The sequence below is a fragment of the Thunnus maccoyii genome, chromosome 10 (assembly GCF_910596095.1).
Source record: "Thunnus maccoyii chromosome 10, fThuMac1.1, whole genome shotgun sequence".
In the NCBI taxonomy this organism is placed as follows: Eukaryota; Metazoa; Chordata; class Actinopteri; order Scombriformes; family Scombridae; genus Thunnus; species Thunnus maccoyii.
Window position 1 is genome coordinate 17,085,354 of NC_056542.1, and position 17,705 is coordinate 17,103,058.

The window sequence follows — 17,705 nt, forward strand, 5'->3', positions numbered from 1 at the left end:
GACTTGAAGGACTTGGAGGCCTGTAACAAAAACATTTCCACATATCTAAAAACTAACAAGCACAAACTAGAGTATAAATCCAAATAGAAATCATTTTGTGTTTATATACTTAACCGTTTAGAGCGTTGTCGATGTGTCTCTCAGTCCAAAACACAAGAACAGAGGAGTCTGACCTCAGAATTAAGGAAATAAAAAATAATTCCACTTCTTTTTTACCCCTTGATTAAACATTGAGCTGACTTGTATAGACGGTGTCAAGAGGAGTTTAGAACTACAGGTTGCAGCAGTGTGGAGGGTCACAGCGCTCCACATGCTGCCTGGGCCTGTTTGAGTTCTGAGCACTGAGGGACGGCTTCGCCACGGCTCCTTCATATTTAATTGTTATGTTGAATTATTCTGGCTCACTGCCGTGTTGTGCCACCGTGAATTGGGCCGTGAGTGTATCTGAGTGTGTGTGTGTGTGTGTGTGTAGGACAGGGACGAGAGGGAGAGTGATGTGGCAGTAGTGCCTGAGTTTGCCACGAACACTGGAAGCCTTTGGGAAAGCAGAGCCATAGCAACAGAATGAATTAATGATCAGGACCCGAATGCTACGTTTATCACAACCAACACACACACACACACACACACACACACACACACACACACACACAAACACACACACACACACACACACACACACAGAAGCACAAGCCATGACAGCTGGTGGTTTCATATTCAACACTGATAACCTGGTGATGCAGGTTCGGCCTGAACTACTTTTACAACTACAAAACATGCAGCTCACAACAGCAGTCAGTATACTGAACATTCTTCTAAAGTTTCCTGTTTACTGAAGGTTTCTCATCATTTATCATCATCATATTTCTTCTAACAGAAAATTAGTACAACATCATGAAGTATGGTTACAAAACACGTGATTATTAACCGGTTTATCATATGATTAAGTTGTGATAGCTGAGAGTGATTATATAAACATGTTACACCACATAACAATATAATTATTAGGTAAAAAAAAAAAAAAAAACTCACCACACATAACACATGCTCATACTTGTTCCTTTGAGTTGAGGGCAGCTTCATATCTTAGGATCTTCTGAGCCAGTGATATTCAGAAAATAGTCTGCAGCGCCTCCCTCAGGAGAAGAAAGAAAAACACCTGGGCAAAATTCACATGAGGCACATTTGAGAGTGATCGTAGAAGAAAACCTAAAAATTCACACTATTCATTTCATTATGCAAATTAAAAGCCATTTTTCTGGCACATTTGATTCTGATTTAAACAAAAACTACTAGTGTGCTGCTTTGGATATATTTTTGTCTTTCTTGAAACCTGCTGATAGTTTGTTAAACACAGATTCAGTATTTGGGTCATTACAAGACATAAGCAAAATGCTTTCTGATGTTCTGTGTGTCGTATGCCCCCTGGCACTAGTCTTTACTCGTTACTTTTCAAAAACTAATTTTATCTGCCGTGCAGCAGAAAAAAGCGTCAGTGATGACAAAACCCTGAGGCAGTCCGGTGCCTCTGAAGCTCTACAAAGGTACTCACTGCGTACTCACTTTCATCCAGTCAAACTAGCTTGCATATGTACTGTATGTTTAGACAAGTCTGGGCTTTCCTGCACATGTAGATAAGTTACTGTTTATGTGTGTGTGTGTGCTGTGTAATTCTGTTGGTGCCAACATGCAGAGACACAGGATGGCCTGATGATATTAGACAATTATAGCCAACTTCTAGGTGTCATTCCAGGTCCTTGAACAAATTTAAAAAGTTTAGACGATTAATGTGTGATTTACATCCAGAATCTTGGTCAAATAAGTTGCTAATAGTTGCCATTTGTTTTTACCCTTATGGACAGCTCAGACAGCTTGAGGTGAGCTGTCAATCACGCTGAAACCTCACACTACACTGAAAGCACAAACATCAAGAATGCACTTTTTAATCGAAAGTTAACTAAGGTTTGTAAATTGCTTTCAGTAGTCTGGTGGCGGTTACAGAAGGTTAAAAATGATAACACTACCTCACTTGTACTGAAAATGTGGCCGAGGAATATTTGAACGCTTGCTCTAAGCCATAAAATCTAATCAGGACAACGCTTTGATACTTTCTTTGACCTGACGAGGATCTGAGTAGGATCAAAACGTCATGGTTAAATTTTGCGGCTTGCAGTAAGTACACAGGTATTACCGCACCTACATAATGTGCGTATAATTACTCCTATTCAACTGAGAAACATTTGAACACACGAAAAGACTGGTTCAACTTGAAATGTCTACAAAACAAAACACGGTCATTATTTCACTAAATGAAATCAGGTACATTTCACACACACACATTGGTTTTTACTCTTTTTATTGTACAATATTACAATTATATTTTGTACAAATGTTGTTAACAAAAAAAAATGCAATTCAGGCTATAAGGAGAAATGTATGCTGGGGGCCTGAAAACAACAATGTCCTTGAGCACTGCACTCAACCTTCAGGCAGCAGTGAGGTGAACACATGCTGCTTCTGCTTGTAGGGAGGGCCACAGATGTGCACACACACACACACACCCCCACAAACACACACACACAGACATCACATCTGAGGTGGGCTAGCATGGCATCCTCCCCCTTCAACCCATCAGATCTTAAAAAGACGGGATGGGCAAAAGCAACAACATGGATAACTAATGTCAGTGCGGATGAAGATCATGTACGGAAACGGTCTCATAAAAAATCCAGTTTGTCTGTGTTGTAGTGAAGTAGGAGTGGTGGGAATAAGGGGGTAAGGTTGTTGTTCGTTTGTTGTTTGGTCCAGGTCCAATGTGTTAAGAAGCCGAGGCGCAGGGTCAGAGGTCATCAGGTGGGGGTTTAAGAGCGGGTGTACTTCCCCCAGATGTGCAGCATGAAGACTGAAGCGATGAAGAGCAGACTCATCACCAGCACTGGCACCGGGCCGCTGTCACAAAAGAGACACAGATTAACACCCAGATACACACACACACACACAAAATCCCATCATTTGCTGTAACCCCAACCAGAGCGAGAGTCTTAGTGGAGTGGCTGATTTTATTGATGAGCTTCGGAAACGAGGAGGGGCTCTCGTCTCTCAAAGAGGGACTGAGTAGGGTGGGGTGGGGTGGGGTGGAGGGACGCATTGCTAAGTAGCAGCATTGCCATGCCAACCATCTCCTCAGCAGCCCCCCAACCTCCTCCTCCTCCTCCTGTCAGAAGGCTGTAATTGAGTTGACCTTTCAGAGTGGATCCTTTAATGAAGCTTTGAGGCTGGCATCTAACACAGGAACAAACACGCACTCGATATACAGCACTGTATGGCGAGTCTGCCCTCCTTCGACTGGAGAGACACACTCAATAACCACCACAGCACCATCGATCAACCGCGGCCGACCACGGCCAGGAGACAGGACGCTTTCTCTAATATTGGGGGCGAGGTTGTAGCAGAATAGAAGTTTATAAGATTGAAAGTTTTCTAAACGCGTGTTCACGTAATGTGTGAGCACATAAAGACACACACTCTAATCAAGCAGAGATTATTTGTTGGATCAGAGAAGCACGTCTGCCTAATTTCCTGCCTTTAAACATTCCCCCTATTCTACCTCATAAACAACACTAACGATGTGATAAAGTGTCGGAAATCCTGAGAATTAGTGTTTATTTGTGAGAGGATGCGAGTTTAAATGTCAAAGGCTAAATGTATGCACTTTCATAGGTTCAGGAGTGTGTGTCTGTGTGTGTAAAACAGCTTGACAGTGGCTGCTTTTATAAACTACACTTACACTTTGAGGCCCGGCGAGTCCTCGGTGTAGAAGCGCCACATGCCCCCTGTACCCGCCGATCCCGTGGTCCTGCCACCGCTGCGTGTACCGCTGCTGGTGGCTTTCCTGTGTAACACACACACACATACATACAGCAAGTCAAGCATATGTGGACACTGTCAAGTGACATCAATTACACCAATATAATATTTGTGTTGAGAAATGTCTCATTATCAATGACTTTTTTAGCCTCATACTGTCAAAATTCCACTTTCTGAAATACAAACAACTTTTTTTTTTTTTTTTTTTAAAGAGCAATACAATATACTTTGTGGGGGAAATAAAACAAGTTAATGAACCAAGACAATAAACACAATTTAAAGAGGCACAACTGAATTTTGTGAAAAATGAATATTTTTATTCAATTACAAATTCAAGCATCTAAACCAATTTAATAGAAGCTTGAAATCATTAAAGTTAAATTTGAGCGAGACATTTAGAACACATCACAGTAAGAGAAAAGAAATCTGTTCTATTATACACTATATTCACACTGTAACTCAAACTACAGTATCCAGTGATGAAAGAGTGTTTCATGGCTGCTTCACTCATGTGATGAGATTAAACAGAGGTTAATGAGGTAATGAAGAGGGTGATAGTAATGGGTAATAATGAGTAATAATGAGAGAGGTAACAGTGAGCCTCTGATTACACACTGATTAAGCCCAGAGCACAACATCTATCTGCTGCTCTAATCTACGGAGGGTACGCAAAAATGCAGGGCAGGGCTATCTGAAAATCGTCAATCACTCTTCACAGTGTGATGACATGAGGGGGTGGGGTCAGTATCGGGGGTATCTGAAAAAATAATTATGGGGTGTGTGCAGGCCAAGGGAGCTGCAGAGATTTTCTTTCATGTTTAATGTAAAGTTTGAATCAATAGCTACCTTTTTATAGTAGTGGCCAACATACATATGTGACAAATTAAAGTTTCTTTGCAAGGTGTTGCTTCTTGGGAAAGAGACTCTGAACTCTGGTGAAGGGATTCTTACAGAATATATTCCCTTATTTAGTTTTTTGATGTTTGTGGTGGACAGCACCATCTAGACCTGCTAAACCAAAATCTCAAGTTGATGTTTTTTTGTTTGTCTTCTTGTCCTTGGTCTTTCTTGTCTTATCTTGTGTTTCTTTATTAGTTGATTACTTTCTGGTAAGAATTCTCAGTATGAATTGTTAATGTGCTGTAATTTCTATTTGTTACCAGTAGTTTGTATTGTTTTACCTGGAAGAGTCTGAGGGGATGGTTGGTGTTGTTGGGGTTAAGGGGATAATGTGATATGATTTGGGCTGTACTGCATTTGTTTTACTTTTATAATTCCTTCTTTTCTTTGTCCCATGTCTATTTATGTTTAAGAAAGTAGGTGTACGTCTGGGTTGAGTGTATGACTATTGAATGTGAAGGCCATAACATGTGATTTTCATCATTTTCACTCATTCCAAATCACTCAGTGCCATGTTTGGAAGCATCTGTGTTACATTCCTCCTCTCTTTTATTCAGGTTTTTCCTTTTATTTGCCACAAATCTGTGAGCAGTATTCACTTGTGGAAAGTTTAAAGAAGTTAAAGTTTAGTAGTCAGATTGTGAGTGTGTGTACCTCTGTCTGACTGTGGAGCCTGCTGCGCGGGGAGCCACTGTCTTGCTGGGGGAACGGCTAGATGCCCCAACATTGGTTGCACTTGCTGCTGGTCCAGGCTGAAAAAAGAAAGAAAGAGACCAGATTTCAAAAATACATACAGTGTTCAGATCCATTACTCCTCTTTTTGTTTGTCTGTCTACCTGTCTCTCTCAAACACACACACACAAACATTTTTACAACTGAAACTAAGTCAACCTAGAACACTTAGAAAAAGAGCTTTTTATAATTATTCTTTAACAGCCAACTTACATTTGAAGCTGAACTAAACAGTGTGTGTAAGACACTGAAGGCCTTCACTGTCTGTTCATTGCTTTCAACTTCCAGTAGTAACTAACATGCAGAATCTCAACCAAATGTCACATGCATATATATTTAAGTCGTTACTTGAGTTCTGGAGCAGCTTAAAATATTTATTTTGGACGATTTGAGCTGTTAAAAAACAGCCACGTCCACAAATGATGAGCTAACGTTAGCACACTTGCTAACAGATAGCCAAACGTTATCTAGCTGATGTCTCCTTAAATCCAACACAGATGGTTTCAGCTTAAACAGGGCAATTTTAGACGGAGCTAATGAATCTTACCATTTTGTTTTTCTTTGTCCCGATGCGAGCTAAGTCCCTGAGCCTCTCTTCTAGCTGATGTCCACGTCAAATGGGCAGCAGTCGGCGTGTGAATTGGTCAACAGTTGAGAAAAGCTGACGCTTGTCTGAAAAGGACACGACTGCATAGCACAAGACCTGCGTAGGAGACCAAGCAGAAGCCTGACCGGTTTATCGCATTCAACACAAAAATAATGATATAAAAACATATTTTAGGAGTGTATTTTCATACCACATCAATAAAACTTATTTTTTTAAACAATTTACTGTTTAATGTATTATATTGGTATATTATCATGTACTTTATTTCAAAGGCAAATTAAAGATCCGCCTTGGCTCTCAAGGAGACGTGTCTGTTCTACAGCTGGGAAACTGGCGCCATTGTGGCGCAAACAAGAAGCGCGAGCTGCATAAATCCACAACGGAGAAGTTGAACCAACATGGCGTCTCAACGATAGAGTTTCATGATAGTAGTTCAGCCGTTACATGCAGCTAGACGATCATAATCACAGGTTTCCAAACTTGGACAAGGTGGGCAAGACGTGCAAAGGTAAACACAAGTGTAGTTAATTAAATTGTACAGCGATGCTGTTGTAGTCTTCAGTCACAGCTGTCCACTAAATTAATCTAAAACGGGTTGTAATTTTTAGTAGTCATAGTATCTATACTCTCACTACTGTAGCTAAAGAAATTTAACAGTTACCCTTTGTAAAGCAAACAGGCATCTAACGTTAGCTAAAATGAGTCTAATGTGTTTTCTTGCTATCACTTTGACTTCTCACTTAAAACCCAACGCTATTAGAGTATTCTGAGACACAGTGACAGCCATGGTGGGTTGCAGTAGATGTAGGCACATGTTCTGTCAAACAAACATGATAGGCTATTAAGCGCTTTATGAGGTAAAAATGATATATTAAAACTATTTCACAAATCCCGCATGGACAGATTCTTTAAGTTTGTCAACAATGCATCTCTGAAAAGTTTCTCTTTGTAGCATCAAGAGTATATATTCATGAGTCTTTGGCTCTTTCTGTTGGAGGGAGTTGTGTCTTTTCACTAACATGATGGAATAGTTTGAATGAATTATCTCTGATGTATCTCATACAGGTTAAAGCAATCATTCCTATAAATGTTAACACTGTTATGAATATAAGTTTAAGTTTATTCATTTGTATCGCACATTTCATACAGTAGTTGTAACTCAAGATGCTGTACATATAATAAAAACATTAAAAATAAGAGACATTTAAAAAGACTTAAAATACATTACAAATTAAAGAACAAAAATAAGAGAATAAAACATGAAAATACATAAAATATAAATAAAAAATAAGACTTGTATGTCTGATTTTGGAATTATTTACCCTGTCTACTGTCTGTTATCAGTTTACTGTATGTCATTCTACTAGGGCTGCAACTAAGATTATTTTCATTATTGATTAATCTGTTGATTATTTTCTTGATTAATCGATTAGTTGTTTGGCCTATAAAATGTCAAAAATGGTGAATGACGACCTCAAATGTTTAGTTTGGCCCACAACACAAAGATATTCAGTTTACTGTCATAGAAGACGAAAGAAACCAGAAAATGTTCATATTTGAAAGGCTGAATTCAGAGAATTTGGACATTTTTTCTTAAAAAATGACTCAATGTGATTGATCAGTTATCAAAATAGTTGGCATTTAAGTTAATAGTTGGCAAGTTTGGAAACTAATCAATTAATTGTTGCAGCTCTACATAACATGATAATGTGTCCTGAGTTGTTGTTGTTGTTTTTCAAATCCTATCGCCTATTCTCTTATTGTGAAATATATTGCAGATACAATTTGAACTTATTTCATTCCTAACATTTCAGCTCTGTTGGTGTGTGTCCAGGATGGCGCGGGTGGTGTTTCTCCATCCAGATTTGGGTATAGGCGGAGCGGAGCGTCTGGTGGTTGATGCTGCTGTCGCTCTGAAGTCTCAGGGCTGTAGTGTCCAGATCTGGACGGCCCATTACGACCCAACACACTGCTTCTCTGAGACACTGGACCCAGACCTGCCTGTGGTACATGAACACACACACATACATACGCTATCCTACATAACATTGTCCCTCAAAGATACACAACAGAATCGGACAACAGTACATGTAAAATGCAGAGTCTATTAGGAACACATGCATGATTTGAATTTGTCTTGCTCTTCTAACAGGTATGTGTGGGTGACTGGCTACCCACCAGTGTGTTTGGTTACCTGCATGCCCTGTGTGCTTACCTGAGGATGATCTACGTGGCCCTCTACCTGGTCTTTCTCAGTGGGGAGGAGTATGACGTCATCTTCTGTGACCAGGTGAGTTGTATTGTACAGTAACTGTCTATCTTTCTGTTTGGTCATCACTCAGTTGAGTTTGTCTGAGCTTTCTGTTTGGTGTAACTGACTCTGGCTCTCAGAGAATAGCTTCATTGTTAACAGTGGTCTATCTCTTCGTGTCTCCTCTTTTCTGTCACACCCCTTTTCTTTACCATGTCGTAAAGTGGACACACCTTTGCTTATTTTTCACTCTTTTGTCTTTCATGCAAATACACATAGGTACCACTGTTCTCTTTCACACATTATTGAAGTGAAAATGTATGACACAAAAATAAGCTTCATTTGTCTTAAATGAATAAGATGAGAAGTCACATTAAGTTTTTGTAATAATTGTCTTAGGCTATGTGTTTAGTGGTTAAACACATAGCCTAAGACTATGTTTGTTTGTTTTATATTTAGTGTGCATTTCTATTGTTTTACTCGGTCTCCATACGTGTAAATGATGCTTGATATTAAAGGAAAGCTTAGGTATTTTTCAATCTGGACCCTATTTTCCCATCTTTTTTTGTCTAAGTGACTAATGGGGACAACAATTTTTGAAATTGGTCCAGTATTGAGCGAGAGCGCTTCAGCTGGCAGCCGCGAAACGGGCTGCAATGTAATCCAACAGGGCAATAGCGCCCCGTCAATGTACGTCTACTACAAGTGCTTGTTTTTGCCACTGACAGGCTCAGATTGTTATTATGAGTGTCTGACAACATTATGGAAAGGACCATACATAGAAATAAAATGTTTTTCTCTACCTTTCGCTTGATCAGGTCTGTTTGTTATTGTGTCTGTTGTTGTCAAAATCAGCTAAATATTCAGCCATGAAAATCTTTTAGATAACACTCAGCTATGCTTTCTGTACTCCAACATGACAAAATCCTCACAGCACTACTCTCTCCAACTCTGTCATGGCTGAATATTTAGCTGATTTCGACAACAATTCAACCCTCGTGATATTTCACAATGAGACTGAGTGTCTGACAACATTATAGAAAGGACCATATAGAGAAATAAAATGTTTTTCTCTACCTTTCGCTTGATCCAGTCTGTTTTTCATTGTTTCTCACCAAGTCTCGCTCAAGGAGAAGTCTCATTGTGAAATATCACGAGGGTTGAATTGAGTTGAGAGTTGAAAGATTTTCATGGCTGAATATTTAGCTGATTTTGACAACAACAGACACAATAACAAACAGACCTGATCAAGCGAAAGGTAGAGAAAAACATTTTATTTCTATGTATGGTCCTTTCCATAATGTTGTCAGACACTCATAATAACAATCTGAGCCTTTCAGTGGCTAAAACGAGCACTTTTAGTGGACGTACATTGACGGGGCACAATTGCCCCAAAGGATTATGTTGCAGCCTTTTATGTGGTCGCCAGCAGAAGAACTGTCGCTAAATACTGGACTAATTGTCAAAAATTGTTGTCCCCATTAGTTAGTTAAGGATGGGAAAATAGGGTCCAGGTTGAAAAATACCAAAGTTTGCCTTCAATGTGGCATCTTCAAATGTCCACTTATTGCTGTATGCGGAGCATGATTTCATATGCCAAAACAAGCTGCCATATTTGTTGCTGATTAGTCAGAAGGGAGGAACATTTTTTGGGAATGACATGAATACTTTTGTTTTTGCTTGGCAGTTACAGCTGGGATTTTTGTTATGTTTTTTTTTGTGTGTATTTATTTGCTTTTTGGGGGTTTTTTTCTCTCTGCAGCCTTAACCTATATAGCATATAAGGTGTAAGGGTTAGGGGGGTATGGGCTGTTTGTTGTGTCATTTTTGTAAAAAAAAAAAACCTTGTCTGTGATTTTGATGCATGCAGAGTCTATGTTCTTTGTATGAGTGCATTTAATCCCTTTTGTGTTATGTGCCCTATACCTTTACCACACTACATGGAAAAAAGAAATTAAAAAAAAAAAAAAAGTTTGTCACAAAAAATGAATACTTTTGTTTTTACATCTTACATTCCTCCCCAGGTATCAGTGTGTATCCCGGTGCTGAGACTGTCTCGTCACAGGAAGAAGGTTTTGTTCTACTGTCACTTCCCCGACCAGCTGCTGACCCAGAGGAAATCAGCCCTGAAGAAGCTTTACCGTGCTCCCATCGACTTGCTGGAGGAACGCACAACTGGCATGGCTGATATGGTACATAACTGCTGAGGGTTATAGCTTGATTACACAGGTTATGATGATCTGATTACAGAATAGGAATGTGTCACTGGGCTTATTTTATTTCCTTCATATTGGAAAAAAAGTTTTATACCATGGTGGTAAAGAATGCTCTGGAAGCAATAAAGAAAGGGCACATAAGTACAAATACAAAAATGCCAGACATTAATTTAGGTCAAATTTAAAACAAATTAAAATAGTTGTAAGTGATTTTTAAAACATGCTTTTGATGTGATCAGAGTTCCTCAGGTGGAGCATTTTAAGGGCCCTGATAGAAAATGCGGAGTGGTCTTAGGCAGAGATTTGGGAATAGCCAGAGGGTCCTACCTGAGGATGTCAGGCTGAGTCTACAGGAGAGCAAGTGGCTAAAACCATCTAAGAATGTCTTCCAAGAAATTAGTAAAATATTAACCTGAATTTCTAAACTGATAATATGATTTAGTTCCTCCATTTTAAAGTTTCTCAATTTTCTTTGCACAGCCTGCAGACAGGAGAGTGATTTGTGGTTTAAATAGTAATAACACAAGCAAGAATATTGAATTTTCTGAATATATGTTAATTCTTGTATACATAATAGGCTTATAGCCGAAGACAAAATCCCAGCGGTATATACTTTTGGAACATACATATAATAAACTTTTTAAATATGCTAATTTTAGTTCTTTACAGGAGACAAACAGTAAATCACCCATTGAAAGTGATCCCAAGTGAGAATAACAGTGACTACATAGTCGCACAGCACACCTCATATAATGCCTTGCAATCGTGAAAATATTCAGCTTTGCACCTAACATACAAATAAACAATGTCAGCATGCTAACATGCTCACAATGATAATGCTAACATAGCGTTTACAATCTTAGTTTAGTATGTTAGTGTAGTAACATTTGATAATTATCATGAAACACAAAGTACAGCTGAGGCTGATGGGAATGTCTCTAGTTATGCAGATATTTTGGGCGTAAATTAATGTATTGGACAAACAGAAATGTTCACCTGAGTGAACATGTCACAAGAGGAAAGGGCAGGGGATTTATTTTCAACTAATCAATCAGATCAGATGATCACCTTTTTGTTTATTTTTTTACTGCCCCGGGGTTGAGACTTTGACATTCTTTATGCAAGATATGCACCTGACATCAGATACAAGCAGTTTCCCCAAATGATGTCAGTGTTTTTTGCCAGTCTGTTGCAGCAGTTCATGGAAACCACTAATTATTAAACTGTTGTCATCTGAAATTATTTGCCTACAAACAAATTAGATATTAATTAGATAGTGTTCCTTTAAAAACAGTAGATTCACTCAGAATTATTTTTATCTCACCCAGATGTTGAATATTAAGTCTAGACAGGTGAAATTACTTTTTGACTTGAATGTGGCTCTTGAAGACTGTGAAACTGTGGTTTAAAACTATATTGAAATGGAATAAATCAACTTAAACTGCCGTCATAAACCAAAGTGATTATTTAAAATGTGATACAGCCTGATTTCTACGGGCAAGCTGTTGTAAAAGCTCAGGGCCCTGATAGAAATGAAATGACATTTGGATTTCAGTCTAGACTTTAGGAAAACCTCAGGCTGCCATCCAACTCATAGGGAATTCAAACTGTGATATATGTGAGATCCTTATGAACTAATCTCTCTGTACTTCCTCTTAGATTCTGGTAAACAGCCAGTTCACCGCGGGCATCTTCAGGGAGACCTTTCATAGTCTAAGAGGAGTCCAGACAGATGTCCTCTATCCTTCCCTCAACACGCGTACCTTTGACCAGCCATCTACTGAAGCACAAGGCCTGGAAGGGCTGCTCCCTGAGGGAACCTCCTGCCTGTTTCTCTCTCTGAACCGATATGAGCGAAAGAAGAATCTGGGCCTGGCTCTGGAGGCCCTGGCGGCCTTGAGGAGCAGCCTCCCTCCAGGCCAGAGAGCAGGCATTCACCTGGTGGTGGCGGGGGGCTACGATGACCGCGTTACTGAGAACGTTCAACATTATGCTGAACTGAAAGAGCTAGCAGCGCAGCTCCACTTGGACGATTGTGTCACTTTTCTGCGTTCCCCTTCTGATTCACTGAAGGTGGCGCTGCTGCGGGAAAGCGCCGCGGTGCTGTACACCCCGAGCAGAGAGCATTTTGGGATAGTTCCCGTAGAGGCCATGTACTGCTGCTGCCCTGTTATTGCGGTGAACTCCGGGGGGCCCCTGGAGAGCGTGGCAGACGGGGAGACGGGGTTTCTGTGCGAGCCCACGGCAGAGGCCTTTTCTAAGGCCATGGAGAGGCTTGTCAGGGAGCCGCAGCTCCGCAGGGACATGGGACAAGCTGGGAGGAGGAGGGTACAAGATAAGTTCTCTCTTCAGGCCTTCTCAGACCAGCTGTATGGGTACATTGTCAAGCTGAGCAAGTGATGTGAAAACTGAGTAAAAGCAAGAGACAGCCAGAGGAATGGCAACATTTTCTTACTGAACTATGAAACTGACAGTGGATGACGGGGGTCTGCAGAGTGGAAGTCTTCTAACAGAGAATGTATGTGTATATGTGCAGGGAGGTGGGTGAGGGGTAGGGGACTTAAGAGGACAATTAATCAGCATTCCCCTGGAGGGGTTGCTGAGAGGAAAAACAGGACGGAATTTCTATACCAATTAAGAAAAGAGTAACGAGTTTACCTACCCTATCTCTGAAAAAATACCACCCCTGCAAGTGTGTACGTGCGCGCATGTAAGTGTGCGTGCGTAGCAGCACGGCAACCAAGAGCCTAGCAAATGAGCGTACCAAAAGGATTGATTGTTAGAGTGAAATGTTTTGCACTGTGTATTTTTTTTTGTCTGTCCTCTCTACAGTAGTCTTTGTCTTTGTGTGTTTGGGGCTGAAGAAGAAGAATGTAGTTACCACCATGCGCCATCAGGCAGTGCACAGTCCAAGATCGATAAACAGGATGCTTTCCACTACTTCCTGTCCGCCCAGAGCTTTGTTCCCCTCCTAGCATTCAGAAGATGCTGGCCTGTCCATGACTCTTGCCGCCGTGTGGAGGTTATTAGCAGATGATAGAGAGTGTTTGGCTTCATTAGAAGGTCTGGCTGATGGGCAGTGTGCCTGTGTCTGGGTCATTATCAATGAGGAGAATAGCAGAAGGTCATTGTGTCTGCGCACCGGCCTCCTCAGCCCTCCTACTGTATAGAAATGCTCTTATTGACATTCCTGAAGTCATAATAAACAAGAGAACACATAGTTTCCTGACTCTTATAGGGTTTGCTTTGTCGTTAAGTTTTTTTTGGCCTTTAATAGAGTTTGCTAAGAACTTTGAGGGGAAGCATGGAGGCACTGAAACGTTGTTAATGTTGTTCCATGATTTATTTTTTTCTTTGCATTGAACAGATGTGATGTGTTGAGATGTTAAATGAAACATTCTCGGGACAATTTTGCAGTGAAAGATTTTTATTTCTCTCATTAACAAAGTTGGTGCGACAGATGTGCACAAGGGACACCACAGAAGATCTCATGTTTGTGTCTCGATCCGTTGCTCAATTATCATTTGCAGAGTTTGAGTTGTGTCCACATGGGCTTCGTTTTTTTTCTTAAAGGGAATCTAAAAAAGTAAAGAAATAATAATCAGAACATTAAATTACAAGCTGATTAGTTTCAGACCTAATATTTACCAAACCACAAATCAGTCATTCACCTATGTGTTATTGAACCCACCTGGTTGCACACGGCGTGGCCATATCGAACGAACGTGGCGAAATGCTCGCTGTTGAAGTTCATCAGGTCGTATTTGAATTCCTGGTGCAGAAAAGTCTCCCAGCGATGCCTCATCGTCTCCTGTGGAGATGGAACCAGATTGTGCTCGTCGTTGTTGACCCTGATGCGGGTTCCTGGAGGCACTTTGATGTCCGTGATGAGCTGCTCGTTGATCCTGGTCTTCTTCAGAACATGATCACTTTTCGACTTTGGAGCCATTTGTTGAAGGAAGCTGCGGCATGCTTTCTGTGTCATGTTCTCATCTTGAGGGGAAATATGAAGATGATGAGCTCTTAGTAGAATAAACCTGGTATATTTTTGTTTTCAGTCGCCTTTTTTAAAGGGAAATTCTACTGCGTACTAAAATAAACCTCTACTTCTTTACTTAACACTAAAGAAATTATTTGTTCAAATAAAGTAACATTTCAGTTTCTCACCTCCCACTCCAAAATGGACAACAAGGCCTTCTCCAACATAAACTCCCCAAAGAGACAATCCCGACCACGGGGTCACAAACTCAATCAAGTCTCCACTCTCTGCTGTGGACACACTCTGATCAATCTAAAGAGAAAAAGAGCACAGCGCATCCTATTTCTCTCTCCTTTTTTTTTTCTTTGCTCTTGATCTTCTCACTGAATTCAAATGAGAAGTTGATATTTATGGTGGAAATCTGGGAAATTAAAAGATGCTGGACATAAAATCAAATAATTTGACTGTTTTTTTTTTCTTTTTTTGAGAGGAACATATAACAAGGAAGGACATTATAAGGGAGGATATGAGTATGACAGTATTCAGGAAACAAAAGTCAAGCAGCAGCATTAATGAAGATCTTACAATGACAAGTGTACTCTTACTGTATGATGTGAAATTCCTCACGTTGAGAATAACACATAATTAAGAGTTTTCTTAGCTCCAAAATTACTATTAGTGAATGTTTATACTTATTCTTAAAAGTTGGTCAGTAAACACATATATACACAAACCCCAGCAGACAGGTACTGCTGCATCAAGATAAACATTTCTCAATATATTTATAAAAGCTCACCTGTCGGGATGTCGTCTGGGAGAGAATACTGTTCAAATTCCCCAAAAGGGCCATTGTTCCTGTCAGCTGAAGTCAACAGAAACTAAAGTGTAGACGGACGCTGGTTGTGTAATAGCTATTACGTCCTCTTTAGCGGCCTTGACTGTAACTGCTTCAAGATGATAGGCAGCCTAATATGTTACCTATTAATCTAACACATGCTGTATTATTTTATCAGGTTCAGAAAGACACTGTGAGCCACAGCTTTTCAAAAACAAATCATTCTGTTATTTGTTTGATTTTGTTTAAAATGTGTAGTCCACCTACATCGAGTTTTCAATTCCCACGCCTCGTATCGATTCGCACATTTCTTCAGAGTCAATTTCAAACGTTGAAACGCAAAGAAACCAACAGCGATACCACTTGTTTTTCAGAACTGCAAATTATTTGTCCCAATAGGTCCAATTAGTGCTTGTAGCCTTGGTTTAATTTAAAATAGATCTAGCAGTATGTCTCAGTCAATTAATGTATGTGATCTTGTGAGTTAAATTTTTGTCTTTAATCTTGGTCCTGCATATTAAAACATTTGGATAGAAGCAGTTGAAAAATGTTAGAAAATACAAACAATAAAATAAAACAATAATATTATCGTTTAATATTCAGAATCGGACTAGAAAATCTCTCAGAGCTGCGGTCATTAGATAAAAGATTAATTGTTAACATTCGATCACATATTCAGATAATATTCAAAATGAGATACTACTCATATAAAATCAAACCTCAGGACATAACATGACAACGCTAAAGACATAAAACATACAGTAAAAAAATTGACATTTTGAAACAGTAAAATACTTTTGCCAAAAACATATTTTGATGTTTATATATGAGGGTAACATTAGTGGTTTAGTTGTTATGACTGAGCTCTGAGGTCATGCAGTTAATAAAAAACAGCAAAAGCACCAAATTCGGTGTTTCCTTCATTCTCTAAGGGAACCAACTATTTTATTGTGTGAAACTCATACCATCAATTTGGGTAATTTTTGCATTCGAACTTGGTTTTAAATGTTTTACAGGACTTTTTATGGTTGAGAAATCTGACTGAGCTTTTGGCATCGGATTAATTAAAAAATACACGGTGCTCGGATAAAAACAATCTGTTTCCACTGTACACAATACAAACACACAAAATGTTTATAGACAGTTTTAAGGATGTGAAATGCTAGAAGAAATCAAGAAAAGAAGCAAGAATCAAAGAGCAGATGTGTGTTCGTGTATGTGTGTGTGTGTTCACGCAGAGATCTTAAGAGTAAGATGATGAGGAGGGTGTTGCGGCGGTGATTTAGGGGCCCTGCTAGGCCAGATGATAAAAAGGTCCCGTGGAGCCTGTAAGGGAGGCAAAGACACATAAACAAAAACACGCAGCAGTAAACACTCATCACGCTCTGCTGTATAGGCTCAGCGTAAAGGCGTCCCACTTTACTCCCTGCACAGAAACATGAAGTCTCTTTTCTATCTTTTCCTGTTTAAAGAAACTGTCTTTACCTCAAAGTTGTGAAAGAAGAATCAATGTCCCTTCCCTTCCTTTCCCTCCACCTCCGCCTCCCCTCTCTGTGCCCTGTGGTGGGGTGGTTATTGAGATCACGGTGTGTCTGAGTGGCAGTGATAACCGGTACCCAGGTGCCACTGGCACATGGTGTTTAATTAATTAATGAGACCGCGGGGTTGGTTTTCTAATTCCACCTAGCCAGCACCGGGGTGAGGGGGAGATAGCCGCGAAATGTTTAGGTGTGTGTTTTCAGGCGAGGAAAGGAGAGATGTATGTGGGAGTGTGTGTGGGTTAAGGGTGTATATCTATTTTGTTGGCAGTTTGGGAGCTGGATTCCTTGTTAGTGGAATATTAAATATGTATGGAATATTTTTACTCCGACTTTTAATCACGCATTACGATTGGGTGTTAATCATGGGCTAAATGAAGCTGATGATGAGAGAATCGCAGCGTTAATACATCAATCTGAACTCTCTCCTCCTGCACACTAACCAGGTCACCAACTCATTGCCCTGAAAACAAAGAATTGTACCAAAGATGTAAACATAATGCAAGTACTGGATGGTGTATAGAGCAGCACATGGTGTGTGTTATTATTAAGGTTTAAGTATAATGAATTAGGTGATGTAGGGTTAAGATTGTTAGAAGTCATATCAACAAAGAGTTTGTGTTTTTTCTTTGATTGTTAGTCATTTTTAGCAGATCTTATATAAACCAAATGGGAACAAAATAATCTCTAAAAAATTCCATCCTGTGCTAGAAGTTGAAGCACAATTGTTAAATCAAAAATAAATTAAGTTCTATAATAAAAAAAAGAAGTTTGAGCACA

The 17,705-nt window shown here is 39.7% G+C and overlaps 3 protein-coding genes across 5 annotated transcripts; 1 reads left to right on the forward strand and 2 right to left on the reverse strand.

Annotated features, from left to right (window-relative positions):
* Positions 1-2,798: 2,798 nt before the first annotated feature.
* Positions 2,799-6,189, reverse strand: sec61b (SEC61 translocon subunit beta). The gene is made up of 4 exons (XM_042424166.1): positions 6,047-6,189; positions 5,422-5,519; positions 3,788-3,892; positions 2,799-2,949 (listed from the first exon to the last, which is right to left on the reverse strand). Exons 1-4 carry the CDS (start codon positions 6,047-6,049, stop codon positions 2,862-2,864), a joined length of 294 nt encoding a protein of 97 aa, XP_042280100.1. The 5' UTR covers positions 6,050-6,189; the 3' UTR covers positions 2,799-2,861.
* A 203-nt stretch (positions 6,190-6,392) lies between these two features.
* On the forward strand, positions 6,393-13,802 carry alg2 (ALG2 alpha-1,3/1,6-mannosyltransferase). 3 transcript variants are annotated; one of them, XM_042424161.1, is made up of 5 exons: positions 6,393-6,595; positions 7,921-8,112; positions 8,259-8,396; positions 10,382-10,549; positions 12,233-13,802. In XM_042424161.1, exons 1-5 carry the CDS (start codon positions 6,551-6,553, stop codon positions 12,971-12,973), a joined length of 1,284 nt encoding a protein of 427 aa, XP_042280095.1. In that variant the 5' UTR covers positions 6,393-6,550; the 3' UTR covers positions 12,974-13,802. The 3 variants fall into 3 exon arrangements, with proteins under 3 accessions (XP_042280095.1, XP_042280096.1, XP_042280098.1); XM_042424162.1 differs by having other exon boundaries at positions 6,396-6,614; XM_042424164.1 differs by having other exon boundaries at positions 6,396-6,614; positions 7,941-8,112.
* Positions 13,803-13,902: 100 nt separating this feature from the next.
* On the reverse strand, positions 13,903-15,581 carry LOC121905706 (phospholipase A and acyltransferase 4-like). The gene is made up of 4 exons (XM_042424165.1): positions 15,349-15,581; positions 14,741-14,864; positions 14,265-14,566; positions 13,903-14,151 (listed from the first exon to the last, which is right to left on the reverse strand). Exons 1-4 carry the CDS (start codon positions 15,400-15,402, stop codon positions 14,062-14,064), a joined length of 570 nt encoding a protein of 189 aa, XP_042280099.1. The 5' UTR covers positions 15,403-15,581; the 3' UTR covers positions 13,903-14,061.
* Positions 15,582-17,705: the final 2,124 nt, after the last annotated feature.